Source organism: Hypanus sabinus, chromosome 7 (genome assembly GCF_030144855.1).
Source record: "Hypanus sabinus isolate sHypSab1 chromosome 7, sHypSab1.hap1, whole genome shotgun sequence".
NCBI classification, from domain to species: Eukaryota; Metazoa; Chordata; class Chondrichthyes; order Myliobatiformes; family Dasyatidae; genus Hypanus; species Hypanus sabinus.
Window position 1 is genome coordinate 99,749,966 of NC_082712.1, and position 23,097 is coordinate 99,773,062.

Below are 23,097 nucleotides of genomic sequence, written 5' to 3' on the forward strand. Positions count from 1 at the left end.
AGCATTGATCACACACCTCCATCCCCTGGACCCCAGCACTGATCTCCAGACACCTCCATCCCCTGGACCCCAGCACTGATCTCCAGACACCTCCATCCCCTGGACCCCAGCACTGATCACACAGCTCCATCCCCTGGACCCCAGCACTGATCTCCAGACACCTCCATCCCCTGGACCCCAGCACTGATCTCCACACACCTCCATCCCCTGGACCCCAGCACTGATCACACATCTCCATCCCCTGGACCCCAGCACTGATCTCCAGATACCTCCATCCCCTGGACCCCAGCACTGATCACACATCTCCATCCCCTGGACCCCAGCACTGATCTCCAGACACCTCCATCCCCTGCACCCCAGCACTGATCACACAGCTCCATCCCCTGGACCCCAGCACTGATCTCCAGACACCTCCATCCCCTGGACCCCAGCACGGATCTCCAGACACCTCCATCCCCTGGACCCCAGCACTGATCACACACCTCCATCCCCTGGACCCCAGCACTGATTACACACCTCCATCCCCTGGACCCCAGCACTGATCACACACCTCCATCCCCTGGACCCCAGCACTGATCACACACCTTCATCCCCTGGACCCCAGCACTGATCTCCAGATACCTCCATCCCCTGGACCCCAGCATTGATCACACACCTCCATCCCCTGGACCCCAGCACTGATCTCCAGACACCTCCATCCCCTGGACCCCAGCACTGATCTCCAGACACCTCCATCCCCTGGACCCCAGCACTGATCTCCAGACACCTCCATCCCCTGGACCCCAGCACTGATCACACAGCTCCATCCCCTGGACCCCAGCACTGATCTCCAGATACCACCATCCCCTGGACCCCAGCACTGATCACACACCTCCATCCCCTGGACCCCAGCACTGATCTCCAGACACCTCCATCCCCTGGACCCCAGCACTGATCTCCAGTCACCTCCATCCCCTGGACCCCAGCACTGATCTCCAGACACCTCCATCCCCTGGACCCCAGCACTGATCACACAGCTCCATCCCCTGGACCCCAGCACTGATCTCCAGACACCTCCATCCCCTGGACCCCAGCACTGATCTCCACACACCTCCATCCCCTGGACCCCAGCACTGAACTCCAGACACCTCCATCCCCTGGACCCCAGCACTGATCTCCACACACCTCCATCCCCTGGACCCCAGCACTGATCACACATCTCCATCCCCTGGACCCCAGCACTGATCTCCAGATACCTCCATCCCCTGGACCCCAGCACTGATCACACACCTCCATCCCCTGGACCCCAGCACTGATCTCCAGACACCTCCATCCCCTGGACCCCAGCACTGATCTCCAGACACCTCCATCCCCTGGACCCCAGCACTGATCTCCAGACACCTCCATCCCCTGGACCCCAGCACTGATCTCCAGACACCTCCATCCCCTGGACCCCAGCACTGATCACACAGCTCCATCCCCTGGACCCCAGCACTGATCACACACCTCCATCCCCTGGACCCCAGCACTGATCACACACCTTCATCCCCTGGACCCCATCACTGATCTCCAGATACCTCCATCCCCTGGACCCCAGCATTGATCACACACCTCCATCCCCTGGACCCCAGCACTGATCTCCAGACACCTCCATCCCCTGGACACCAGCACTGATCTCCAGACACCTCCATCCACTGGACCCCAGCAGTGATCACACAGCTCCATCCCCTGGACACCAGCACTGATCTCCAGACACCTCCATCCCCTGGACCCCAGCACTGATCTCCACACACCTCCATCCCCTGGACCCCAGCACTGATCACACATCTCCATCCCCTGGACCCCAGCACTGATCTCCAGATACCTCCATCCCCTGGACCCCAGCACTGATCACACACCTCCATCCCCTGGACCCCAGCACTGATCTCCAGACACCTCCATCCCCTGGACCCCAGCACTGATCTCCAGACACCTCCATCCGCTGGACCCCAGCACTGATCACACAGCTCCATCCCCTGGACCCCAGCACTGATCTCCAGACACCTCCACCCCTGGACCCCAGCACTGATCTCCACACACCTACATCCCCTGGACACCAGCACTGATCTCCACACACCTACATCCCCTGGACCCCAGCACTGATCTCCAGACACCTCCATCCCCTGGACCCCAGCACTAATCTCCAGACACCTCCATCCCCTGGACCCCAGCACTGATCACACAGCTCCATCCCCTGGACCCCAGCACTGATCTCCAGACACCTCCATCCCCTGGATCCCAGCACTGATCTCCACACACCTCCATCCCCTGGACCCCAGCACTGATCACACATCTCCATCCCCTGGACCCCAGCACTGATCTCCAGACACCTCCATCCCCTGGACCCCAGCACTGATCTCCAGACACCTCCATCCGCTGGACCCCAGCACTGATCACACAGCTCCATCCCCTGGACCCCAGCACTGATCTCCAGACACCTCCATCCCCTGGACCCCAGCACTGATCTCCACACACCTACATCCCGTGGACCCCAGCACTGATCACACATCTCCATCCCCTGGACCCCAGCACTGATCTCCAGATACCTCCATCCCCTGGACCCCAGCACTGATCACACACCTCCATCCCCTGGACCCCAGCACTGATCTCCAGACACCTCCATCCCCTGGACCCCAGCACTGATCTCCAGACACCTCCATCCCCTGGACCCCAGCACTAATCTCCAGACACCTCCATCCCCTGGACCCCAGCACTGATCACACAGCTCCATCCCCTGGACCCCAGCACTGATCTCCAGACACCTCCATCCCCTGGATCCCAGCACTGATCTCCACACACCTCCATCCCCTGGACCCCAGCACTGATCACACATCTCCATCCCCTGGACCCCAGCACTGATCTCCAGACACCTCCATCCCCTGGACCCCAGCTCTGATCTCCAGACACCTCCATCCCCTGGACCCCAGCACTGATCACACACCTCCATCCCCTGGACCCCAGCACTGATCACACACCTCCATCCCCTGGACCCCAGCACTGATCACACACCTCCATCCCCTGGACCCCAGCACTGATCTCCAGACACCTCCATCCCCTGGACCCCAGCACTGATCACACACCTTCATCCCCTGGACCCCAGCACTGATCACACATCTCCATCCCCTGGACCCCAGCACTGATCTCCAGATACCTCCATCCCCTGGACCCCAGCACTGATCACACACCTCCATCCCCTGGACCCCAGCACTGATCTCCAGACACCTCCATCCCCTGGACCCCAGCACTGATCTCCAGACACCTCCATCCCCTGGACCCCAACACTGATCTCCAGACACCTCCATCCCCTGGACCCCAGCACTGATCTCCAGACACCTCCATCCCCTGGACCCCAGCACTGATCACACAGCTCCATCCCCTGGACCCCAGCACTGATCACACACCTCCATCCCCTGGACCCCAGCATTGATCACACACCTCCATCCCCTGGACCCCAGCACTGATCTCCAGACACCTCCATCCCCTGGACACCAGCACTGATCTCCAGACACCTCCATCCACTGGACCCCAGCACTGATCACACAGCTCCATCCCCTGGACACCAGCACTGATCTCCAGACACCTCCATCCCCTGGACCCCAGCACTGATCTCCACACACCTCCATCCCCTGGACCCCAGCACTGATCACACATCTCCATCCCCTGGACCCCAGCACTGATCTCCAGATACCTCCATCCCCTGGACCCCAGCACTGATCACACACCTCCATCCCCTGGACCCCAGCACTGATCTCCAGACACCTCCATCCCCTGGACCCCAGCACTGATCTCCAGACACCTCCATCCCCTGGACCCCAGCACTGATCTCCAGACACCTCCATCCGCTGGACCCCAGCACTGATCACACAGCTCCATCCCCTGGACCCCAGCACTGATCTCCAGACACCTCCATCCCCTGGACCCCAGCACTGATCTCCACACACCTCCATCCCCTGGACCCCAGCACTGATCACACATCTCCATCCCCTGGACCCCAGCACTGATCTCCAGATACCTCCATCCCCTGGACCCCAGCACTGATCACACACCTCCATCCCCTGGACCCCAGCACTGATCTCCAGACACCTCCATCCCCTGGACCCCAGCACTGATCTCCAGACACCTCCATCCCCTGGACCCCAGCACTGATCTCCAGACACCTCCATCCCCTGGACCCCAGCACTGATCACACAGCTCCATCCCCTGGACCCCAGCACTGATCTCCAGACACCTCCATCCCCTGGACCCCAGCACTGATCTCCACACACCTCCATCCCCTGGACCCCAGCACTGATCACACACCTCCATCCCCTGGACCCCAGCACTGATCACACACCTTCATCCCCTGGACCCCAGCACTGATCTCCAGATACCTCCATCCCCTGGACCCCAGCACTGATCACACACCTCCATCCCCTGGACCCCAGCACTGATCACACACCTCCATCCCCTGGACCCCAGCACTGATCACACACCTCCATCCCCTGGACCCCAGCACTGATCACACACCTCCATCCCCTGGACCCCAGCACTGATCACACACCTTCATCCCCTGGACCCCAGCACTGATCTCCAGATACCTCCATCCCCTGGACCCCAGCACTGATCACACACCTCCATCCCCTGGACCCCAGCACTGATCACACACCTCCATCCCCTGGACCCCAGCACTGATCACACAACTCCATCCCCTGGACCCCAGCACTGATCACACATCTCCAACCCCTGGACGCCAGCACTGAGCACTCACCTCCATCCCCTGGACCCCAGCACTGATCACACATCTCCATCCCCTGGACCCCAGCACTGATCACACACCTCCATCCCCTGGACCCCAGCACTGATCACACACCTTCATCCCCTGGACCCCAGCACTGATCTCCAGATACCTCCATCCCCTGGACCCCAGCACGGATCTCCAGACACCTCCATCCCCTGGACCCCAGCACTGATCACACACCTCCATCCCCTGGACCCCAGCACTGATTACACACCTCCATCCCCTGGACCCCAGCACTGATCACACACCTCCATCCCCTGGACCCCAGCACTGATCACACACCTTCATCCCCTGGACCCCAGCACTGATCTCCAGATACCTCCATCCCCTGGACCCCAGCATTGATCACACACCTCCATCCCCTGGACCCCAGCACTGATCTCCAGACACCTCCATCCCCTGGACCCCAGCACTGATCTCCAGACACCTCCATCCCCTGGACCCCAGCACTGATCACACAGCTCCATCCCCTGGACCCCAGCACTGATCTCCAGACACCTCCATCCCCTGGACCCCAGCACTGATCTCCACACACCTCCATCCCCTGGACCCCAGCACTGATCACACATCTCCATCCCCTGGACCCCAGCACTGATCTCCAGATACCTCCATCCCCTGGACACCAGCACTGATCACACACCTCCATCCCCTGGTCCCCAGCACTGATCTCCAGACACCTCCATCCCCTGGACCCCAGCACTGATCTCCAGACACCTCCATCCCCTGGACCCCAGCACTGATCTCCAGACACCTCCATCCCCTGGATCACAGCACTGATCACACAGCTCCATCCCCTGGACCCCAGCACTGATCTCCAGACACCTCCATCCCCTGGACCCCAGCACTGATCTCCACACACCTCCATCCCCTGGACCCCAGCACTGATCACACATCTCCATCCCCTGGACCCCAGCACTGATCTCCAGATACCTCCATCCCCTGGACCCCAGCACTGATCACACACCTCCATCCCCTGGACCCCAGCACTGATCTCCAGACACCTCCATCCCCTGGACCCCAGCACTGATCTGCAGACACCTCCATCCCCTGGACCCCAGCACTGATCTCCAGACACCTCCATCCCCTGCACCCCAGCACTGATCACACAGCTCCATCCCCTGGACCCCAGCACTGATCTCCAGACACCTCCATCCCCTGGACCCCAGCACGGATCTCCAGACACCTCCATCCCCTGGACCCCAGCACTGATCACACACCTCCATCCCCTGGACCCCAGTACTGATTACACACCTCCATCCCCTGGACCCCAACACTGATCACACACCTCCATCCCCTGGACCCCAGCACTGATCACACACCTTCATCCCCTGGACCCCAGCACTGATCTCCAGATACCTCCATCCCCTGGACCCCAGCATTCATCACACACCTCCATCCCTTGACCCCAGCACTGATCTCCAGACACCTCCATCCCCTGGACCCCAGCACTGATCTCCAGACACCTCCATCCCCTGGACCCCAGCACTGATCACACAGCTCCATCCCCTGGACCCCAGCACTGATCTCCAGACACCTCCATCCCCTGGACCCCAGCACTGATCTCCACACACCTCCATCCCCTGGACCCCAGCACTGATCACACAGCTCCATCCCCTGGACCCCAGCACTGATCTCCAGATACCTCCATCCCCTGGACCCCAGCACTGATCACACACCTCCATCCCCTGGACCCCAGCACTGATCTCCAGACACCTCCATCCCCTGGACCCCAGCACTGATCTCCAGACACCTCCATCCCCTGGACCCCAGCACTGATCTCCAGACACCTCCATCCCCTGGACCCCAGCACTGATCACACAGCTCCATCCCCTGGACCCCAGCACTGATCTCCAGACACCTCCATCCCCTGGACCCCAGCACTGATCTCCAGACACCTCCATCCCCTGGACCCCAGCACTGATCTCCACACACCTCCATCCCCTGGACCCCAGCACTGATCACACATCTCCATCCCCTGGACCCCAGCACTGATCTCCAGACACCTCCATCCCCTGGACCCCAGCACTGATCACACAGCTCCATCCCCTGGACCCCAGCACTGATCTCCAGACACCTCCATCCCCTGGACCCCAGCACGGATCTCCAGACACCTCCATCCCCTGGACCCCAGCACTGATCACACACCTCCATCCCCTGGACCCCAGCACTGATCACACACCTCCATCCCCTGGACCCCAGCACTGATCACACACCTCCATCCCCTGGACCCCAGCACTGATCTCCAGACACCTCCATCCCCTGGACCCCAGCACTGATCTCCAGACTCCTCCATCCCCTGGACCCCAGCACTGATCACACACCTCCATCCCCTGGACCCCAGCACTGATCTCCAGACACCTCCATCCCCTGGACCCCAGCACTGATCTCCAGACACCTCCATCCCCTGGACCCCAGCACTGATCTCCAGACACCTCCATCCCCTGGACCCCAGCACTGATCTCCAGACACCTCCATCCCCTGGACCCCAGCACTGATCTCCAGACACCTCCATCCCCTGCACCCCAGCACTGATCACACAGCTCCATCCCCTGGACCCCAGCACTGATCACACACCTCCATCCCCTGGACCCCAGCACTGATCACACACCTCCATCCCCTGGACCCCAGCACTGATCACACATCTCCATCCCCTGGACCCCAGCACTGAGCACACACCTCCATCCCCTGGACCCCAGCACTGATCACACATCTCCATCCCCTGGACCCCAGCACTGATCACACACCTCCATCCCCTGGACCCCAGCACTGATCTCCACACACCTCCATCCCCTGGACCCCAGCACTGATCACACACCTCCATCCCCTGGACCCTAGCACTGATCTCCACACACCTCCATCCCCTGGACCCCAGCACTGATCTCCAGACACCTCCATCCCCTGGACCCCAGCACTGATCACACACCTCCATCCCCTGGACCCCAGCACTGATCTCCACACACCTCCATCCCCTGGACCCCAGCACTGATCACACGCTCCCATTCCCTGAACCCAGTCCATCATCTCCATACACCTCCGTCCCCTGGACCACTGCACTGATCTCCACACGTCTCCAACCCCTGGATTCAGTGCACCACCATCTGCCAGACTCCAGCACTGATGTCTGCACGCACCTCCATCCCCTGCACCTTCAGCTTCATGTGATCTTCTCTCGTTGTTTTGCCGTCTTTCCTCTTTTTCCAGCAGTACCCATCTTTCCGATACTTCACCTTCTTCCTGTTGTAGAGGATGATCGAGCCATTCAGCGGCCTGTGCAGGAGCAAGGTAACAATCCATTAACGACATGGCTTCACCTGCAGGCAGGGACAGGCATGTCTCCCACCTAAAGCAGATGTGTGGCTCCCTCCTGGGGGAACCCTCAGGATGATTGAACCATTCAGCGGTCTGTACAGGAGCAGCATATCAATCCATTAGTAACACAGCTTCACCTGCAGCCCAGGACAGGCATCTCTCCCACCTAAAACAGGTCTATGGTTCCCTCCTGGGGAGATATGGCAGGGAGAGGTTATGCTGCAAACGTCAAGCAGCCAGTCACCAGTAACATTACAGGTCAAACACCCTCCATAGACAAAGAGGAACCACAAGGCTGGAGGATCTCAACAGTCAGGCAGCATCATTTTGAGTTGGAAAGGTGTGGGTAGAGCAGATGGAGAGGACAAGGCATTTTTCTACCCACCCTCCAAAGCTCCCTTCTGGAAAACACAACAAGACTATTAAAACAAAAATTTCATGCCAATATTTCTTCCCCCAGGCAATTAATCTGATCAGCCATTCTAGTTAGCCCACTGTCTACCCCCTCTATCTATTATCCCATCACTGCACTGAAAACACTTAAATCACTTTATATAATGCTGTTTACATTGTAAATACTGGCTAGTATTTATGCACATTGTATCCAGATCTGTACTTCAACCTCTAACTGAACTTTTACAGTAAATGTTGAACTCAAAGTTCAAAGTAAAATTTATTATCCAAGGGTTGATGGCGTGTGGATAACCATGACTTCTGTGCCTTATCATGCTCCTTGCTCACCATGAAACACCGCATGATCTCATTCTGGCTGTTGAACTCATTCCGAATGTGTGGGTCAGTAATGGGTAGGTTGGAGAGGGTCAATGGTGCTTCATGTTGCAAATAGCAGGTCATGGGTGCCTCAGGAGAGGAGGAGGAGGAGGACAGGTAGATAACGCAGCAGAAAGGGTCATTTCTGATGAAACTGAGATCTGAGTTATTGAGATGAGAGGCCCACGATAAACACAAGTGATCCTGCAGATGCTGGAGACCCAGAGCAACACACACAAAATGCTGGAGGAACTCAGGCAGCCTCTGTGAAGAGGAATAAACAGTAAAGTTTCAAGCTGTGACGCTTCATCAGGTATCAATCCATAGATGTTGCCTGACCTGCTCAGTTCCTCCAACATTTTGTCTGTGGTATTGTGATGAGTGCATTTGCTTGAGATCTCAAGGTCTTGTGATTAGAGAGGAAATAAGGAGTGGTTCCTCGAGCTTGTGTTGGGACTCCACTGTTATGATAGGGAGGTCACAGATAGATTGAGATGGGACAGTGGAGTGCAGGTGCCAGGACAAACTTAACTTGGGCTGGGAGACTTTGCTGTGGAGTTCCCATCCCAACCTCTGGCTGCCTGAGCTGTGAATCCTCCATCCCACCTGCATCCTCCTACATCGGGAGGGCAGTACAGCACAACAACAGGCCCTTCAGGCCATCACCACTGTGCTACACTGAAATTGAGTGAGCTTGAAGAACAGCTGGGCAAATAGCATGTGTTGACAGGCTGGAAGGTTGGCAGAGATGTGATGGGCTGAAGGGCCTGTTTCTGTGCTGTACAACTCTTGCTGCACATGACAAACTTCCAAACTGAATATCCAACTCACAATGTAGGGTCTCTGACCAAAACATCAACAGTTTATTCCCATCCACAATGCACATTTTCTGCATTGCTCTAGATTTCCAGCACCTCTTAACTCTATCAATATCCATCTACCCAAGTTTCCATAACTCAGCTCTCGGCATCAGCAGCAGAGGTAATGCACAGCTCAACGGTTAGACCACACTTGGAATACTGTTTCAGTCACCTCATTATAGGAAGGATGTGGAAGCCTTAGAGAGGGTGTAGAGAATACTTACCAATACTTGCCTCAATTGGGTTGAGTGAGCTGGGGCTTTTCTCTTTGGAGCGAAGGAGGATGAGAGGCAACTTGATAGAGGTGTACAAGATGATAAGAAGCAAAGATAGAATGGGTGGGAAGTCTCCCCCCGCTTCCATTCTGAGCCACAGGGCCAGATTTATTGCTAGAGACCCAGTTGCTGTGACTTTCCCAACCACTTATTATTGAGGGGAACAGCCTCAGGCCAGTTATCAGACTGTGTATGCGGTGGAGAAAGTACTTTCCAGCAGATCCCCTCCCAGCCATACTGCACAAGCTCACCTGGTGCGGGGAGAGCCTGACAACCACTCCTCGTGCTTCTCGAAGCTGGTCAGGTATGACACAATCTCCTGAAAGCACAAAGCACAGCCCAGTGATCAGCTTGACGTACACAGTCGATTCCCACAGAGAGGGAGCTGCCCCATCAGGGCCAGAGCCAGCCCACCTCCAGGCACCACCTCCCCTCAAGCAACTCGCAAAGCGCAATACAGCTGGTACACAGCCACTCCAGTTGGGGGAGATGGGGTCAATCCAACTTGGTCCACTCCATGGGGGTTCCACTCTGCTGGGGGAGGTGGGACCCAGTCTGAGTTGTGGGAGAGATCAGTCCGTATTGGCGTGGGGGGGGGGGGGGGATGGAGAGCAGGCCATTCCACTATGGGACAGCCCAGTCCAAACTGAGGGAGCCTGGATTGCTCAGGGATAGATCTCATCAATGTCCCAACCCACCCACCTGCACCTCTTCCTCACCCACCACTTCCAACCCCTGCTACTGTTCTACTGGCCAAAGTTTCGTTCCAAACTTGTGCCACATTTAAAAGACTTCACAGCAGATCTGAGCTCACAGCTGCTGGTGAAGGACAAAATTCAGGACCAGCGGTGGGGGGAGGGGTGGTGGTTGGATTATCATACCCCCCCTCCTTACTTTGGACATGAAGATCTGTCTGTTTTAGTTGGGTGTTGTACCCACTTATAGTTATACTTTTAACGAAACATCATCACAGACAACACCCTCCCCAACAAGGCAGGGTCCATGATCTCCTCTTCAGCAACTGCAACACCTCCCCCTCTATCCTCGGCCCAGTGCACCCATGGACTGTGGGAGGTTATGGCAGAGATATCTATATCATGCTGAGCAAAGGGTGGTACTGGAAGACTGGAGGGCTTTATTTAAGAAAGGTTGCAAGGACAAATCAAACAACTATAAGTTGGTGAGCTTTACATCAGTAGTGGGAAAGGTACTGGAAAGGAACCAAGCATTAAAAAAGGCAAGGACTGATTAGGGACAGTCAGCATAGCTTTGTGTGGGAAATAGTGTCTTGTGAACTTGAATTCCATTTTGAAGAGGTGACCAGGAGGATTGAAAAGAACAAGGTATGGACATTCACCATTAGAATCAGGTTTATTATCACTGGTATACAGTACTGTGCAAAAGCTTGGGCACATATATATAGCTAGTGTGCCTGAGGCTTTTGAATAGCACTGTATTTGTCAACAGGAGGGGAGAGCAGGTTTGTAAATCTGGCGGCAGCAAAGATGCTGGGTATGGCAAGCATGAGGTGCTGTGGGAGGGGTGTGGGGCAGGACAAGTGGCAGAGAAGGAATGCCAGGGCGGGTGGTTGGCGCGGGTGCAAACATACCCAGCCCTGAGACAGCAGGCACAGACAGACTGGACTGGCTGAGACTGTTCTCCCTGGAGCGAAGGAGGCTGAAGAGGGATGTAAAATCCTGAGGAACATAGATAAGCTGGATGGTTTCCATCTTTTCCCCAGGGTAGGGTAGTCTAAACCTAGAGGGTACAGGGTTAAGGTGAGAGGGAAGAGATTTCAAGAGGGAAATTTTCCATACAGAGCTTGGTGTGGATATGGAGGTGGTAGAATTATAATGTTGAAAGAATTTTGGGATAGGTATATGGATATGAAAGGTTTCAAAGGATATAGACCCAACACAGGTAAATAGGACTAGCTTAGATGGTTGGCATGAACAAGCAGGGCCAAATGGCTTGTTTGCATGTGAAGTAACAAACAATGATGGAAAGTAGCAACAGTATGTAGTCCCTGGCTGACCCTTGAGCAACAAGCCATCTGCTGGGTCTGTAGAGGGGAAAGAAAGCTTGACATTTTGGATCAACTTGAAACATCGAATAACCCTCCCCAAGCCTCAAAGATGTTGCCTGACCTGCTGAGTTCCTCCAGCAGATTGTGCATTGCTCCATACCATTCTGGTCATATTCAGGCGTTGGAGAGTGAAGAGGGGATTTACCAGGATGTTGCCTGGATTAGAGGGTTTGTGCTATCATGAGAGACTGTATAAACTCAGGTTGTTTACTCTGCAACAACAGAGGCTGAGGGGTTTATAAAATTATGAGAGGCATAGATAGAGCAGACAGGGTATCTGTTATCCAGGGTAGCGATGTCTAACACCAGGGGGCATGCATAGAAGGTGAGGGGGGTAGTTCAAAGGGAATGTGAAGGAGGGGTAAGATTTTTTACTAGGAGAGTGGTGGATGCTTGGATTGCGCTGCCTGGTGTGGTGGCAGAGGCAAACACGTTGGAGGCTTTTACGAGACGTTTAGACAGGCACATGGATGTGAGAAAGATGGAGGGAAATGGACGTTTTCTAGGTAGGAGGGATTAGCTTCCGAGTGTTTTTGAATTGCTTTTTAGCTGATCCAGAACAACATTGTGGGCCAAAGTTCCTATTCCTGTGCTGTACTTCTCTATGTTCTTATTCCAGCATCTGTAGTCTCCTGTGTCTCCATGGGCAGTCTCTGCACCTGCTGCTATCAGACTTTGTGTACAATAGATGGACTCTTGACCTCACAATCTACTTTCTTGGAACCGGCGTCCCCTCCAGAGACTTGTCTTAAATGTCCCACTACGTCAGCAAAGAAACCAGCATAACCAAACATACCACCCACCTGGACATTCTCTCTTCTTCCCTATCCCATCAAGGAAAGTTTCCACCCTGCTGTCATTAGACTACTAAACTGTCCCCTAGAGTGATAAGATGAACTCTGATCTCAGCTAGTTATCATGGCCTTGTCTGCCTGCCCTGTCTGTACTTTCTCAGTAACTGAAACATTTTACTCTGCGTTCTATTGTCTTACCTCAATGCACTGTGTAATAATTTGATCTCTATGAACAGTATGTAAGAAAGCTTTTAATTGTATCTCATTAAATGAAATAAACCAATATGAAGACCATTCACACGCAGTCCCTGAAGCCTTCAGTTCCGATGGACTCTGGACTAATGGCTTCAGTTCACCTGTTGGGAATAGGGCATGAACATTCAGGGCCATTCATCACGCAGCGGGGTGAATTTGGCTGCCGGGCCCTCACTGGAGCAAAGAAATTGGGAAAATCTCCTGATTTACAAAGCAGTACGGAATTACGTCAGCAAGATTTAAATATGTGTCTGTGACAGACAGGGATGCGCCAGGCTGGAGCTCCTGTTCCCATGGTTTCTGTCAGAAGGTACATTAAATTTCAACCTTCTTTTGATTCCTTTGCTGCAAGTAACATTGATCCAATTCAGATTAAAGCCCCCACCCATTCAGTTAGAAGTGACCCTGTGGACCGCGGCAGTAAATAGGCATTGGATGGCTGGTCACAGTATTGAAAGGGCTGAGGCTGGGAGCCTGATATACACTGACAGCTCCAGCCGTGACTAGGCCCTGAGATGTGACAGAGTCAAACTGTACTGGGTGAGAACAGCAAGACTGCCGTGCCAAGCAGCCCCAGACAGACAATTGCATGAGGTCCCAGTGCAGGGTATCTCGGATTAAACCAGACTAGACACAGCCCAACTGAAGCTGACACTGAGTGGCAGCAGAAGGTGTACAGGTTGGTGCAGCAGTAGAGAGAGCAGAGAGGATGGCCCTGTGTGAGGGGTCGTTAACAGTCTGACCCCAACGAGAGAGCAGAGAGGATGTCCCTGTGTGAGGGGTCGTTAACAGACTGACCCCAATGAGAGAGCAGAGAGGATGGCCCTGTGTGAGGGGCCGTTAACAGACTGACCCCAACGAGAGAGCAGAGAGGATGTCCCTGTGTGAGGGGTCGTTAACAGACTGACCACAAAGAGAGCAGAGAGGATGGCCCTGTGTGAGGGGCCGTTAACAGACTGACCACAAAGAGAGCAGAGAGGATGTCCCTGTGTGAGGGGTCGTTAACAGACTGACCACAAAGAGAGCAGAGAGGATGGCCCTGTGTGAGGGGCCGTTAACAGACTGACCACAAAGAGAGCAGAGAGGATGGCCCTGTATGAGGGGTCGTTAACAGACTGACCCCAATGAGAGAGCAGAGAGGATGGCCCTGCGTGAGGGGTCGTTAACAGACTGACCCCAATCAGAAAGCAGAGAGGATGTCCCTGTGTGAGGGGTCGTTAACAGACTGACCCCAACGAGAGAGCAGAGAGGATGGCCCTGTGTGAGGGGTCGTTAACAGACTGACCCCAACGAGAGAGCAGAGAGGATGTCCCTGTGTGAGGGGTCGTTAACAGACTGACCCCAATCAGAGAGCAGAGAGGATGGCCCTGTGTGAGGGGTCGTTAACAGACTGACCCCAATCAGAGAGCAGAGAGGATGGCCCTGTGTGAGGGGTCGTTAACAGTCTGACCCCAATGAGAGAGCTGAGAGGATGGCCCTGTGTGAGACGGGTCGTTAACAGACTGACCCCAATCAGAGAGCAGAGAGGATGGCCCTGTGTGAGGGGTCGTTAACAGACTGACCACAAAGAGAGCAGAGAGGATGGCCCTGTGTGAGGGGTCGTTAACAGTCTGACCCCAATGAGAGAGCAGAGAGGATGGCCCTGTGTGAGGGGTCGTTAACAGACTGACCCCAACGAGAGAGCAGAGAGGATGTCCCTGTGTGAGGGGTCGTTAACAGACTGACCCCAACGAGAGAGCAGAGAGGATGTCCCTGTGTGAGGGGTCGTTAACAGACTGACCCCAATGAGAGAGCAGAGAGGGTGACCCTGTGTGAGGGGTTGTTAACAGACTGACCCCAATGAGAGAGCTGAGAGGATAGCCCTGTGTGAGGGGTCGTTAACAGACTGACCCCAACGAGAGAGCAGAGAGGATGGCCCTGTGTGAGGGGTCGTTAACAGACTGACCCCAATCAGAGAGCAGAGAGGATGACGCTGTGTGAGGGGTCGTTAACAGACTGACCCAAACAGAGAGCAGAGAGGATGACGCTGTGTGAGGGGTCGTTAACAGAGTGACCCCACTGAGAGAGCAGAGAGGATGGCCCTGTGTGAGGGGTCGTTAAGACTGACCACAAAGAGAGCAGAGAGGATGGCCCTGTGTGAGGGGTCGTTAACAGACTGACCCCAATGAGAGCAGAGAGGATGGCCCTGTGTGAGGGATTGTTAACAGACTGACCCCAATGAGAGAGCAGAGAGGATGACCCTGTGTGAGGGGTCATTAACAGACTGACCACAAAGAGAGCAGAGAGGATGGCCCTGTGTGAGGGGTCGTTAACAGACTGACCCCAATCAGAGAGCAGAGAGGATGGTCCTGTGTGAGGGGTCGTTAACAGACTGACCCCAATGAGAGAGCAGAGAGGGTGACCCTGTGTAAGGGGTCGTTAACAGACTGACCACAATGAGAGAGCAGAGAGGATGACCCTGTGTGAGGGGTCGTTAACAGACTGACCCCAATGAGAGAGCAGAGAGGATGACCCTGTGTGAGGGGTCGTTAACAGTCTGACCCCAATGAGAGAGCAGAGAGGATGACCCTGTGTGAAGGATCGTTAACAGACTGACCCCAATGAGAGAGCAGAGAGGATGACCCTGTGTGAGGGGTTCTTAACAGACTGACCCCAATGAGAGAGCAGAGTGGATGACCCTGTGTGAGGGGTCGTTAACAGTCTGACCCCAATGAGAGAGCAGAGAGGATGGCCCTGTGTGAGGGGTCGTTAACAGACTGACCCCAATCAGAGAGCAGAGAGGATGACCCTGTGTGAGGGGTCGTTAACAGTCTGACCCCAATGAGAGAGCAGAGAGGATGGCCCTGTGTGAGGGGTCGTTAACAGACTGACCCCAATGAGAGCAGAGAGGATGGCCCTGTGTGAGAGGTCGTTAACAGACTGACCACAATGAGAGAGCAGAGAGGATGACCCTGTGTGAGGGATCGTTAACAGACTGACCCCAATGTGAGAGCAGAGAGGATAGCCCTGTGTGAGGGGTCGTTAACAGACTGACCCCAATGAGAGAGCAGAGAGGATAGCCCTGTGTGAGGGGTCGTTAACAGACTGACCCCAATGAGAGAGCAGAGAGGATAGCCCTGTGTGAGGGGTCGTTAACAGTCTGACCCCAATGAGAGAGCAGAGAGGATGACCCTGTGTGAGGGGTCGTTAACAGTCTGACCCCAATGAGAGAGCAGAGAGGATGACCCTGTGTGAGGGGTCGTTAACAGTCTGACCCCAATGAGAGAGCAGAGAGGATGGCCCTGTGTGAGGGGTCGTTAACAGACTGACCCCAATGAGAGAGCAGAGAGGATGGCCCTGTGTGAGAGGTCGTTAACAGACTGACCCCAATGAGAGAGCAGAGAGGATGGCCCTGTGTGAGGGGTCGTTAACAGTCTGACCCCAATGAGAGAGCAGAGAGGATGGCCCTGTGTGAGGGGTCGTTAACAGTCTGACCCCAATGAGAGAGCAGAGAGGATGACCCTGTGTGAGGGGTCGTTAACAGTCTGACCCCAATGAGAGAGCAGAGAGGATGGCCCTGTGTGAGGGGTCGTTAACAGTCTGACCCCAATGAGAGAGCAGAGAGGATGACCCTGTGTGAAGGATCGTTAACAGACTGACCCCAATGAGAGAGCAGAGAGGATAGCCCTGTGTGAGGGGTCGTTAACAGACTGACCCCAATGAGAGAGCAGAGAGGATAGCCCTGTGTGAGGGGTCGTTAACAGTCTGACCCCAATGAGAGAGCAGAGAGGATGACCCTGTGTGAGGGGTCGTTAACAGTCTGACCCCAATGAGAGAGCAGAGAGGATGACCCTGTGTGAGGGGTCGTTAACAGTCTGACCCCAATGAGAGAGCAGAGAGGATGGCCCTGTGTGAGGGGTCGTTAACAGTCTGACCCCAATGAGAGAGCAGAGAGGATGGCCCTGTGTGAGGGGTCGTTAACAGACTGACCCCAATGAGAGAGCAGAGAGGATGGCCCTGTGTGAGGGGTCGTTAACAGACTGACCCCAATGAGAGAGCAGAGAGGATGGCCCTGTGTGAGAGGTCGTTAACAGTCTGACCCCAATGAGAGAGCAGAGAGGATGACCCTGTGTGAAGGATCGTTAACAGACTGACCCCAATGAGAGAGCAGAGAGGATGACCCTGTGTGAGGGGTCGTTAACAGTCTGACCCCAATGAGAGAGCAGAGAGGATGGCCCTGTGTGAGGGGTCGTTAACAGTCTGACCCCAATGAGAGAGCAGAGAGGATGGCCCTGTGTGAGGGGTCGTTAACAGTCTGACCCCAATGAGAGAGCAGAGAGGATGACCCTGTGTGAGGGGTCGTTAACAGTCTGACCACAATGAGAGAGCAGAGAGGATGGCCCTGTGTGAGGGGTCGTTAACAGTCTGACCCCAATGAGAGAGCAGAGAGGATGACCCTGTGTGAAGGATCGTTAACAGACTGACCCCAATGAGAGAGCAGAGAGGATGACCCTGTGTGAGGGGTCGTTAACAGTCTGACCCCAATGAGAGAGCAGAGAGGATGACCCTGTGTGAGGGATCGTTAACAGACTGACCCCAATGTGAGAGCAGAGAGGATGGCCCTGTGTGAGGGGTCGTTAACAGACTGACGCTAATGACAGAGCAGAGAGGATAGCCCTGTGTGAGGGGTCGTTAACAGACTGACCGCAATGTGAGAGCAGAGAGGATGGCCCTGTGTGAGGGGTCGTTAACAGTCTGACCACAATGAGAGAGCAGAGAGGATAGCCCTGTGTGAGGGGTCGTTAACAGACTGACCCCAATGAGAGCAGAGAGGATGGCCCTGTGTGAGAGGTCGTTAACAGACTGACCACAATGAGAGAGCAGAGAGGATGACCCTGTGTGAGGGATCGTTAACAGACTGACCCCAATGTGAGAGCAGAGAGGATGGCCCTGTGTGAGGGGTCGTTAACAGACTGACCCCAATGAGAGAGCAGAGAGGATGGCCCTCTGTGAGGGGTCGTTAACAGACTGACCCCAATGAGAGAGCAGAGAGGATGGCCCTGTGTGAGAGGTCGTTAACAGTCTGACCCCAATGAGAGAGCAGAGAGGATGACCCTGTGTGAAGGATCGTTAACAGACTGACCACAATGAGAGAGCAGAGAGGATGACCCTGTGTGAGGGGTCGTTAACAGTCTGACCCCAATGAGAGAGCAGAGAGGATGGCCCTGTGTGAGGGGTCGTTAACAGTCTGACCCCAATGAGAGAGCAGAGAGGATGGCCCTGTGTGAGGGGTCGTTAACAGTCTGACCCCAATGAGAGAGCAGAGAGGATGACCCTGTGTGAGGGGTCGTTAACAGTCTGACCCCAATGAGAGAGCAGAGAGGATGGCCCTGTGTGAGGGGTCGTTAACAGTCTGACCCCAATGAGAGAGCAGAGAGGATGACCCTGTGTGAAGGATCGTTAACAGACTGACCCCAATGAGAGAGCAGAGAGGATGACCCTGTGTGAGGGGTCGTTAACAGTCTGACCCCAATGAGAGAGCAGAGTGGATGACCCTGTGTGAGGGATCGTTAACAGACTGACCCCAATGTGAGAGCAGAGAGGATGGCCCTGTGTGAGGGGTCGTTAACAGACTGACGCTAATGACAGAGCAGAGAGGATAGCCCTGTGTGAGGGGTCGTTAACAGTCTGACCCCAATGTGAGAGCAGAGAGGATAGCCCTGTGTGAGGGGTCGTTAACAGACTGACCGCAATGTGAGAGCAGAGAGGATGGCCCTGTGTGAGGGGTCGTTAACAGTCTGACCACAATGAGAGAGCAGAGAGGATGACCCTGTGTGAGGGATCGTTAACAGACTGACCCCAATGTGAGAGCAGAGAGGATAGCCCTGTGTGAGGGGTCGTTAACAGACTGACCCCAATGTGAGAGCAGAGAGGATGGCCCTGTGTGAGGGGTCGTTAACAGACTGACCCCAATGAGAGAGCAGAGAGGATGGCCCTGTGTGAGGGGTCGTTAACAGACTGACCCCAACGAGAGAGCAGAGAGGATGGCCCTGTGTGAGGGGTCGTTAACAGACTGACGCTAATGACAGAGAAGAGAGGTTGGCCCTGTGTGAGGGGTCGTTAACAGTCTGACCCCAATGAGAGAGCAGAGAGGATGGCCCTGTGTGAGGGGTCGTTAACAGTCTGATCCCAATGAGAGAGCAGAGAGGATAACCCTGTGTGAGGGGTCGTTAACAGTCTGACCCCAATGAGAGAGCAGAGAGGATGGCCCTGTGTGAGGGGTCGTTAACAGTCTGACCCCAATGAGAGAGCAGAGAGGATGACCCTGTGTGAGGGGTCGTTAACAGTCTGACCCCAATGAGAGAGCAGAGAGGATGGCCCTGTGTGAGGGGTCGTTAACAGTCTGACCCCAATGAGAGAGCAGAGAGGATGGCCCTGTGTGAGGGGTCGTTAACAGACTGGCCCCAATGAGAGAGCAGAGAGGATGGCCCTGTGTGAGGGGTCGTTAACAGTCTGACCCCAATGAGAGAGCAGAGAGGATGACCCTGTGTGAGGGATCGTTAACAGACTGACCCCAATGTGAGAGCAGAGAGGATGGCCCTGTGTGAGGGGTCGTTAACAGACTGACGCTAATGACAGAGCAGAGAGGATAGCCCTGTGTGAGGGGTCGTTAACAGTCTGACCCCAATGTGAGAGCAGAGAGGATAGCCCTGTGTGAGGGGTCGTTAACAGACTGACCGCAATGTGAGAGCAGAGAGGATGGCCCTGTGTGAGGGGTCGTTAACAGTCTGACCACAATGAGAGAGCAGAGAGGATGACCCTGTGTGAGGGATCGTTAACAGACTGACCCCAATGTGAGAGCAGAGAGGATAGCCCTGTGTGAGGGGTCGTTAACAGACTGACCCCAATGTGAGAGCAGAGAGGATGGCCCTGTGTGAGGGGTCGTTAACAGACTGACCCCAATGAGAGAGCAGAGAGGATGGCCCTGTGTGAGGGGTCGTTAACAGACTGACCCCAACGAGAGAGCAGAGAGGATGGCCCTGTGTGAGGGGTCGTTAACAGACTGACGCTAATGACAGAGCAGAGAGGATGGCCCTGTGTGAGGGGTCGTTAACAGACTGACGCTAATGACAGAGCAGAGAGGATGGCCCTGTGTGAGGGGTCGTTAACAGACTGACGCTAATGACAGAGCAGAGAGGTTGGCCCTGAGTGATGGGGGAGAGGACAGGGTGGAAGGATGTCAGGGAAGGGTGATGGGCATGGGAGCGTGAAGGTGAAGAGTAGGCATAGTAATGTGGAGGGGACAAGGGAAGTGGGGGGGATGAGTGGGGCAAGGGAGAGGGCGATGAGGGAGGAAGCAACGGGGGGGGGGAGGGCGGAGTGTCGTCCTTTCTGGACGCCACCCTGTTCTGATACTTGCCTCATTGGTGTTCCACCGCTGTCTCTCCTTGGGCAGGGCCGCACACTTGGGTAAACTGTCGATGAGTTTGTGGGGCAGGAACACTTTGAGGTGGTTGTTGTTTTCTGGAAGGGAAGGAATGTAAAGTCAGCTTGACAAGGATTGGGCTTCCAAGGCAGCTCCGGAACACCGTGGTGACAGGGAACAGGATCCCCACAGGTTATGGGAACATGCTCCCTGACTGTACCCATTCTGAGCAGCAGGCAGGACAGGCTATTCTGTCTCTCTAGTCTGATCCCCCATTCAATGAGATTACAGCCAATCGGCACCTCAGCCCAGTCTCAGTGTTTTCACACAACCTGAGTCTGAGGCAGGCGCACTCTCTGACCAGCCACAGGACAATTTTCAAATGCTCCCGGTTTAATGAAATTCACCGAGCACCGGGTACCCATTGGGTCCTTCCTCCCTCTGTCCGCCCACCCAGCACCCTCACTTTCTCTCACCCACACTCTCTTCAGTACTTTGCTCTCAATCCCCCTCTGTCACCCTACATCCCTCTATGTCTCCCTCTCCTTCCCTCTCTCCTCCCACCACCAGTTCTAGAAGCCCTCCCCTCCACCGTCACCACTGCATTCCCACGCTGTGTAACGCAGACAGAGGTGCCTGAACCTACGGCTGGAGAGGACTGACCCAGTGAGGGCCACAGTACATCCCCACTGGCGTGCTGCCCCTCCACATGGAAGCTTGTTCCTTCACAGCCTGCCAGTAACCCCACCTCTCTCCCTCACTGACAGGCAGCTGCGGGGAGGGACAGAGGGGTGAGGTGGGTGGTGAGGAGAATGATCTGGAGGAAATTAACTGAGATGGGAGGGATGGAGGATAGGATGAGTGGGGGGTGGGTGCAATAGTTGGACGGCTGGAAGAGGAAGTGCGAAGGTGGGAGAAAGTGAGGATGGGGTCTTTGTAGAGTGCGAGAGGATGGGAAGTGGTTTAGCAAGGGTAGGAAGGACAGGGTTACTGCAGCGGAGGGACTCCAGCAGGAACCACATATTGGGTTCCCCAGGCCAACACAAGCTGCATCTCCCAGGCAACCGTGTCAACACCAAGCTACCAAGTTTGGAAACACTGCAAGCTTCCCAGGATGAATGGGGGTTGGTGGCTGGGTGGGGGGGGGGGGGCGGTAACCAGCTCCTTTTCTCCTCTCAGTGATGTCTGACAGTCTGGGTTGCTCAGGGGATTAACTGCTGGGTTTGCTCAAGGGCCTGGCCAAGATGGCCATTCCCAGGGTCAGGTGGAAGGCAGTTGAACTCTCTGCTCCACTTCCACGGTTATATCCGTCCCAGGGCATCCATGGAAAGGGAGCATGCAGTCACTCTGGGTACAGTGGGGGATTCCTAAGCACAGTGGACTCATCAGGGAATTAAATGTTTTGTCAATAATGGTAATTGTAATTTAAACTGAAATCACAGAGTTTTGTGAATCCCTGACTACTAAATGTGTACTGTGAGAGAATAAATATTTTGTAAATTTGTTATAAAAAAGGTGGAGGCTCACACCGAGGGAAGGTCACACTGTGGGAGGTGCTGGCACTGAAGCATAGACACACTGTGGGGGGGTTGGTGCTGAGGGAGGGTCACATTGTGGGAGGGGCTGTGCTGAGGGAGGGTCACACTGTGGGGGTGGGGTTTGTACTGAGGGAGGGTCACACTGTGGGAGGGGTGGTATTGAGGGAGGGTCACACTGTGGGGGGTGGGGTTTGTACTGTGGGAGGGTCACACTGTAGGGGGGTGGTACTGAGAGTCAGATTGTGGGGGAGTTTGGAACTGAGGTATGGTTACACTGTGGTGGGAGGGTGATGGTACTGAGGGAGGGTCACACTGTGGGTGGCAGGGTTTGTACTGAGGGAGGGTCACACTGTGGGGGGTGGGGTTTGTACTGTGGGAGGGTCACACTGTAGGGGGGTGGTACTGAGAGAGTCAGATTGTGGGGGAGTGTTACTGAGGGAGGGTCACACTGTGGGTGGCAGAGTTTGTACTCTGTGTGAGCTTTCAGAAAAAAGTCAATTTATTTTGGGAATAAACCCTGAAGAACAGTGACGAAAATGGAGGAAGGGATAGGAGGGATGGTAATTCATCTCTGGCAGTGGACTGCAGCAGTTTTCTTCACAAAGAAAAGCTGTTTTCCCAAGTTTGTGAGTCTGTGTGCGGGCTGCGGCAGGAACAGTGGCTGGCAGCTTCCCACAGTTTGATCCTGAAACTTTTACTGGGAGCTGGGATGGATTTCTCCGACTGTTAACATCGGTAAACCCTCCCCCACCTGGAGTACTCAGTCCCGGATGACTGCGTGAAGAGTTTTGCAGTAAATGCTTGGACAGAGGAATTTCAGAGCCACACAACGGTACGGTCAGCGCTGAAGTTTCATCGCACAGACTGTCCTGCCTGCCTGGTGGAGAACTCCTATCCTTTCTCTCTTTTCAGAACTGCTCTTTGAAAGTCTGCTAATTCAGTGACGTTCTGATTTTGGATTGTGTGGGTCTTTAACTTGGAGGGCTGCAGCTCCAAAATGGCAGGACCT

General features: G+C 55.1%; 1 protein-coding gene across 6 annotated transcripts in view; it reads right to left on the reverse strand.

Annotated features, from left to right (window-relative positions):
- The window catches only part of LOC132397051 (calmodulin-binding transcription activator 2-like), a 221,645-nt gene that overhangs the window by 171,868 nt on the left and 26,680 nt on the right, over positions 1-23,097 (reverse strand). For 3 of the 6 annotated variants that reach the window (XR_009513250.1, XM_059975302.1, XM_059975298.1), the window contains exons 2-4: positions 20,545-20,648; positions 10,262-10,329; positions 7,927-8,062 (exon numbers count right to left, since the gene is read on the reverse strand). Coding sequence is in view for 5 of the 6 variants with exons in the window: in XM_059975302.1 (XP_059831285.1) it covers positions 7,927-8,062; positions 10,262-10,329; positions 20,545-20,648 (308 nt within the window). In the remaining variant the exon portion in view is untranslated. The remainder of the gene's footprint in view (positions 1-7,926; positions 8,063-10,261; positions 10,330-20,544; positions 20,649-23,097) is intronic. The other 3 variants (XM_059975300.1, XM_059975301.1, XM_059975299.1) reach the window with 1 other exon arrangement.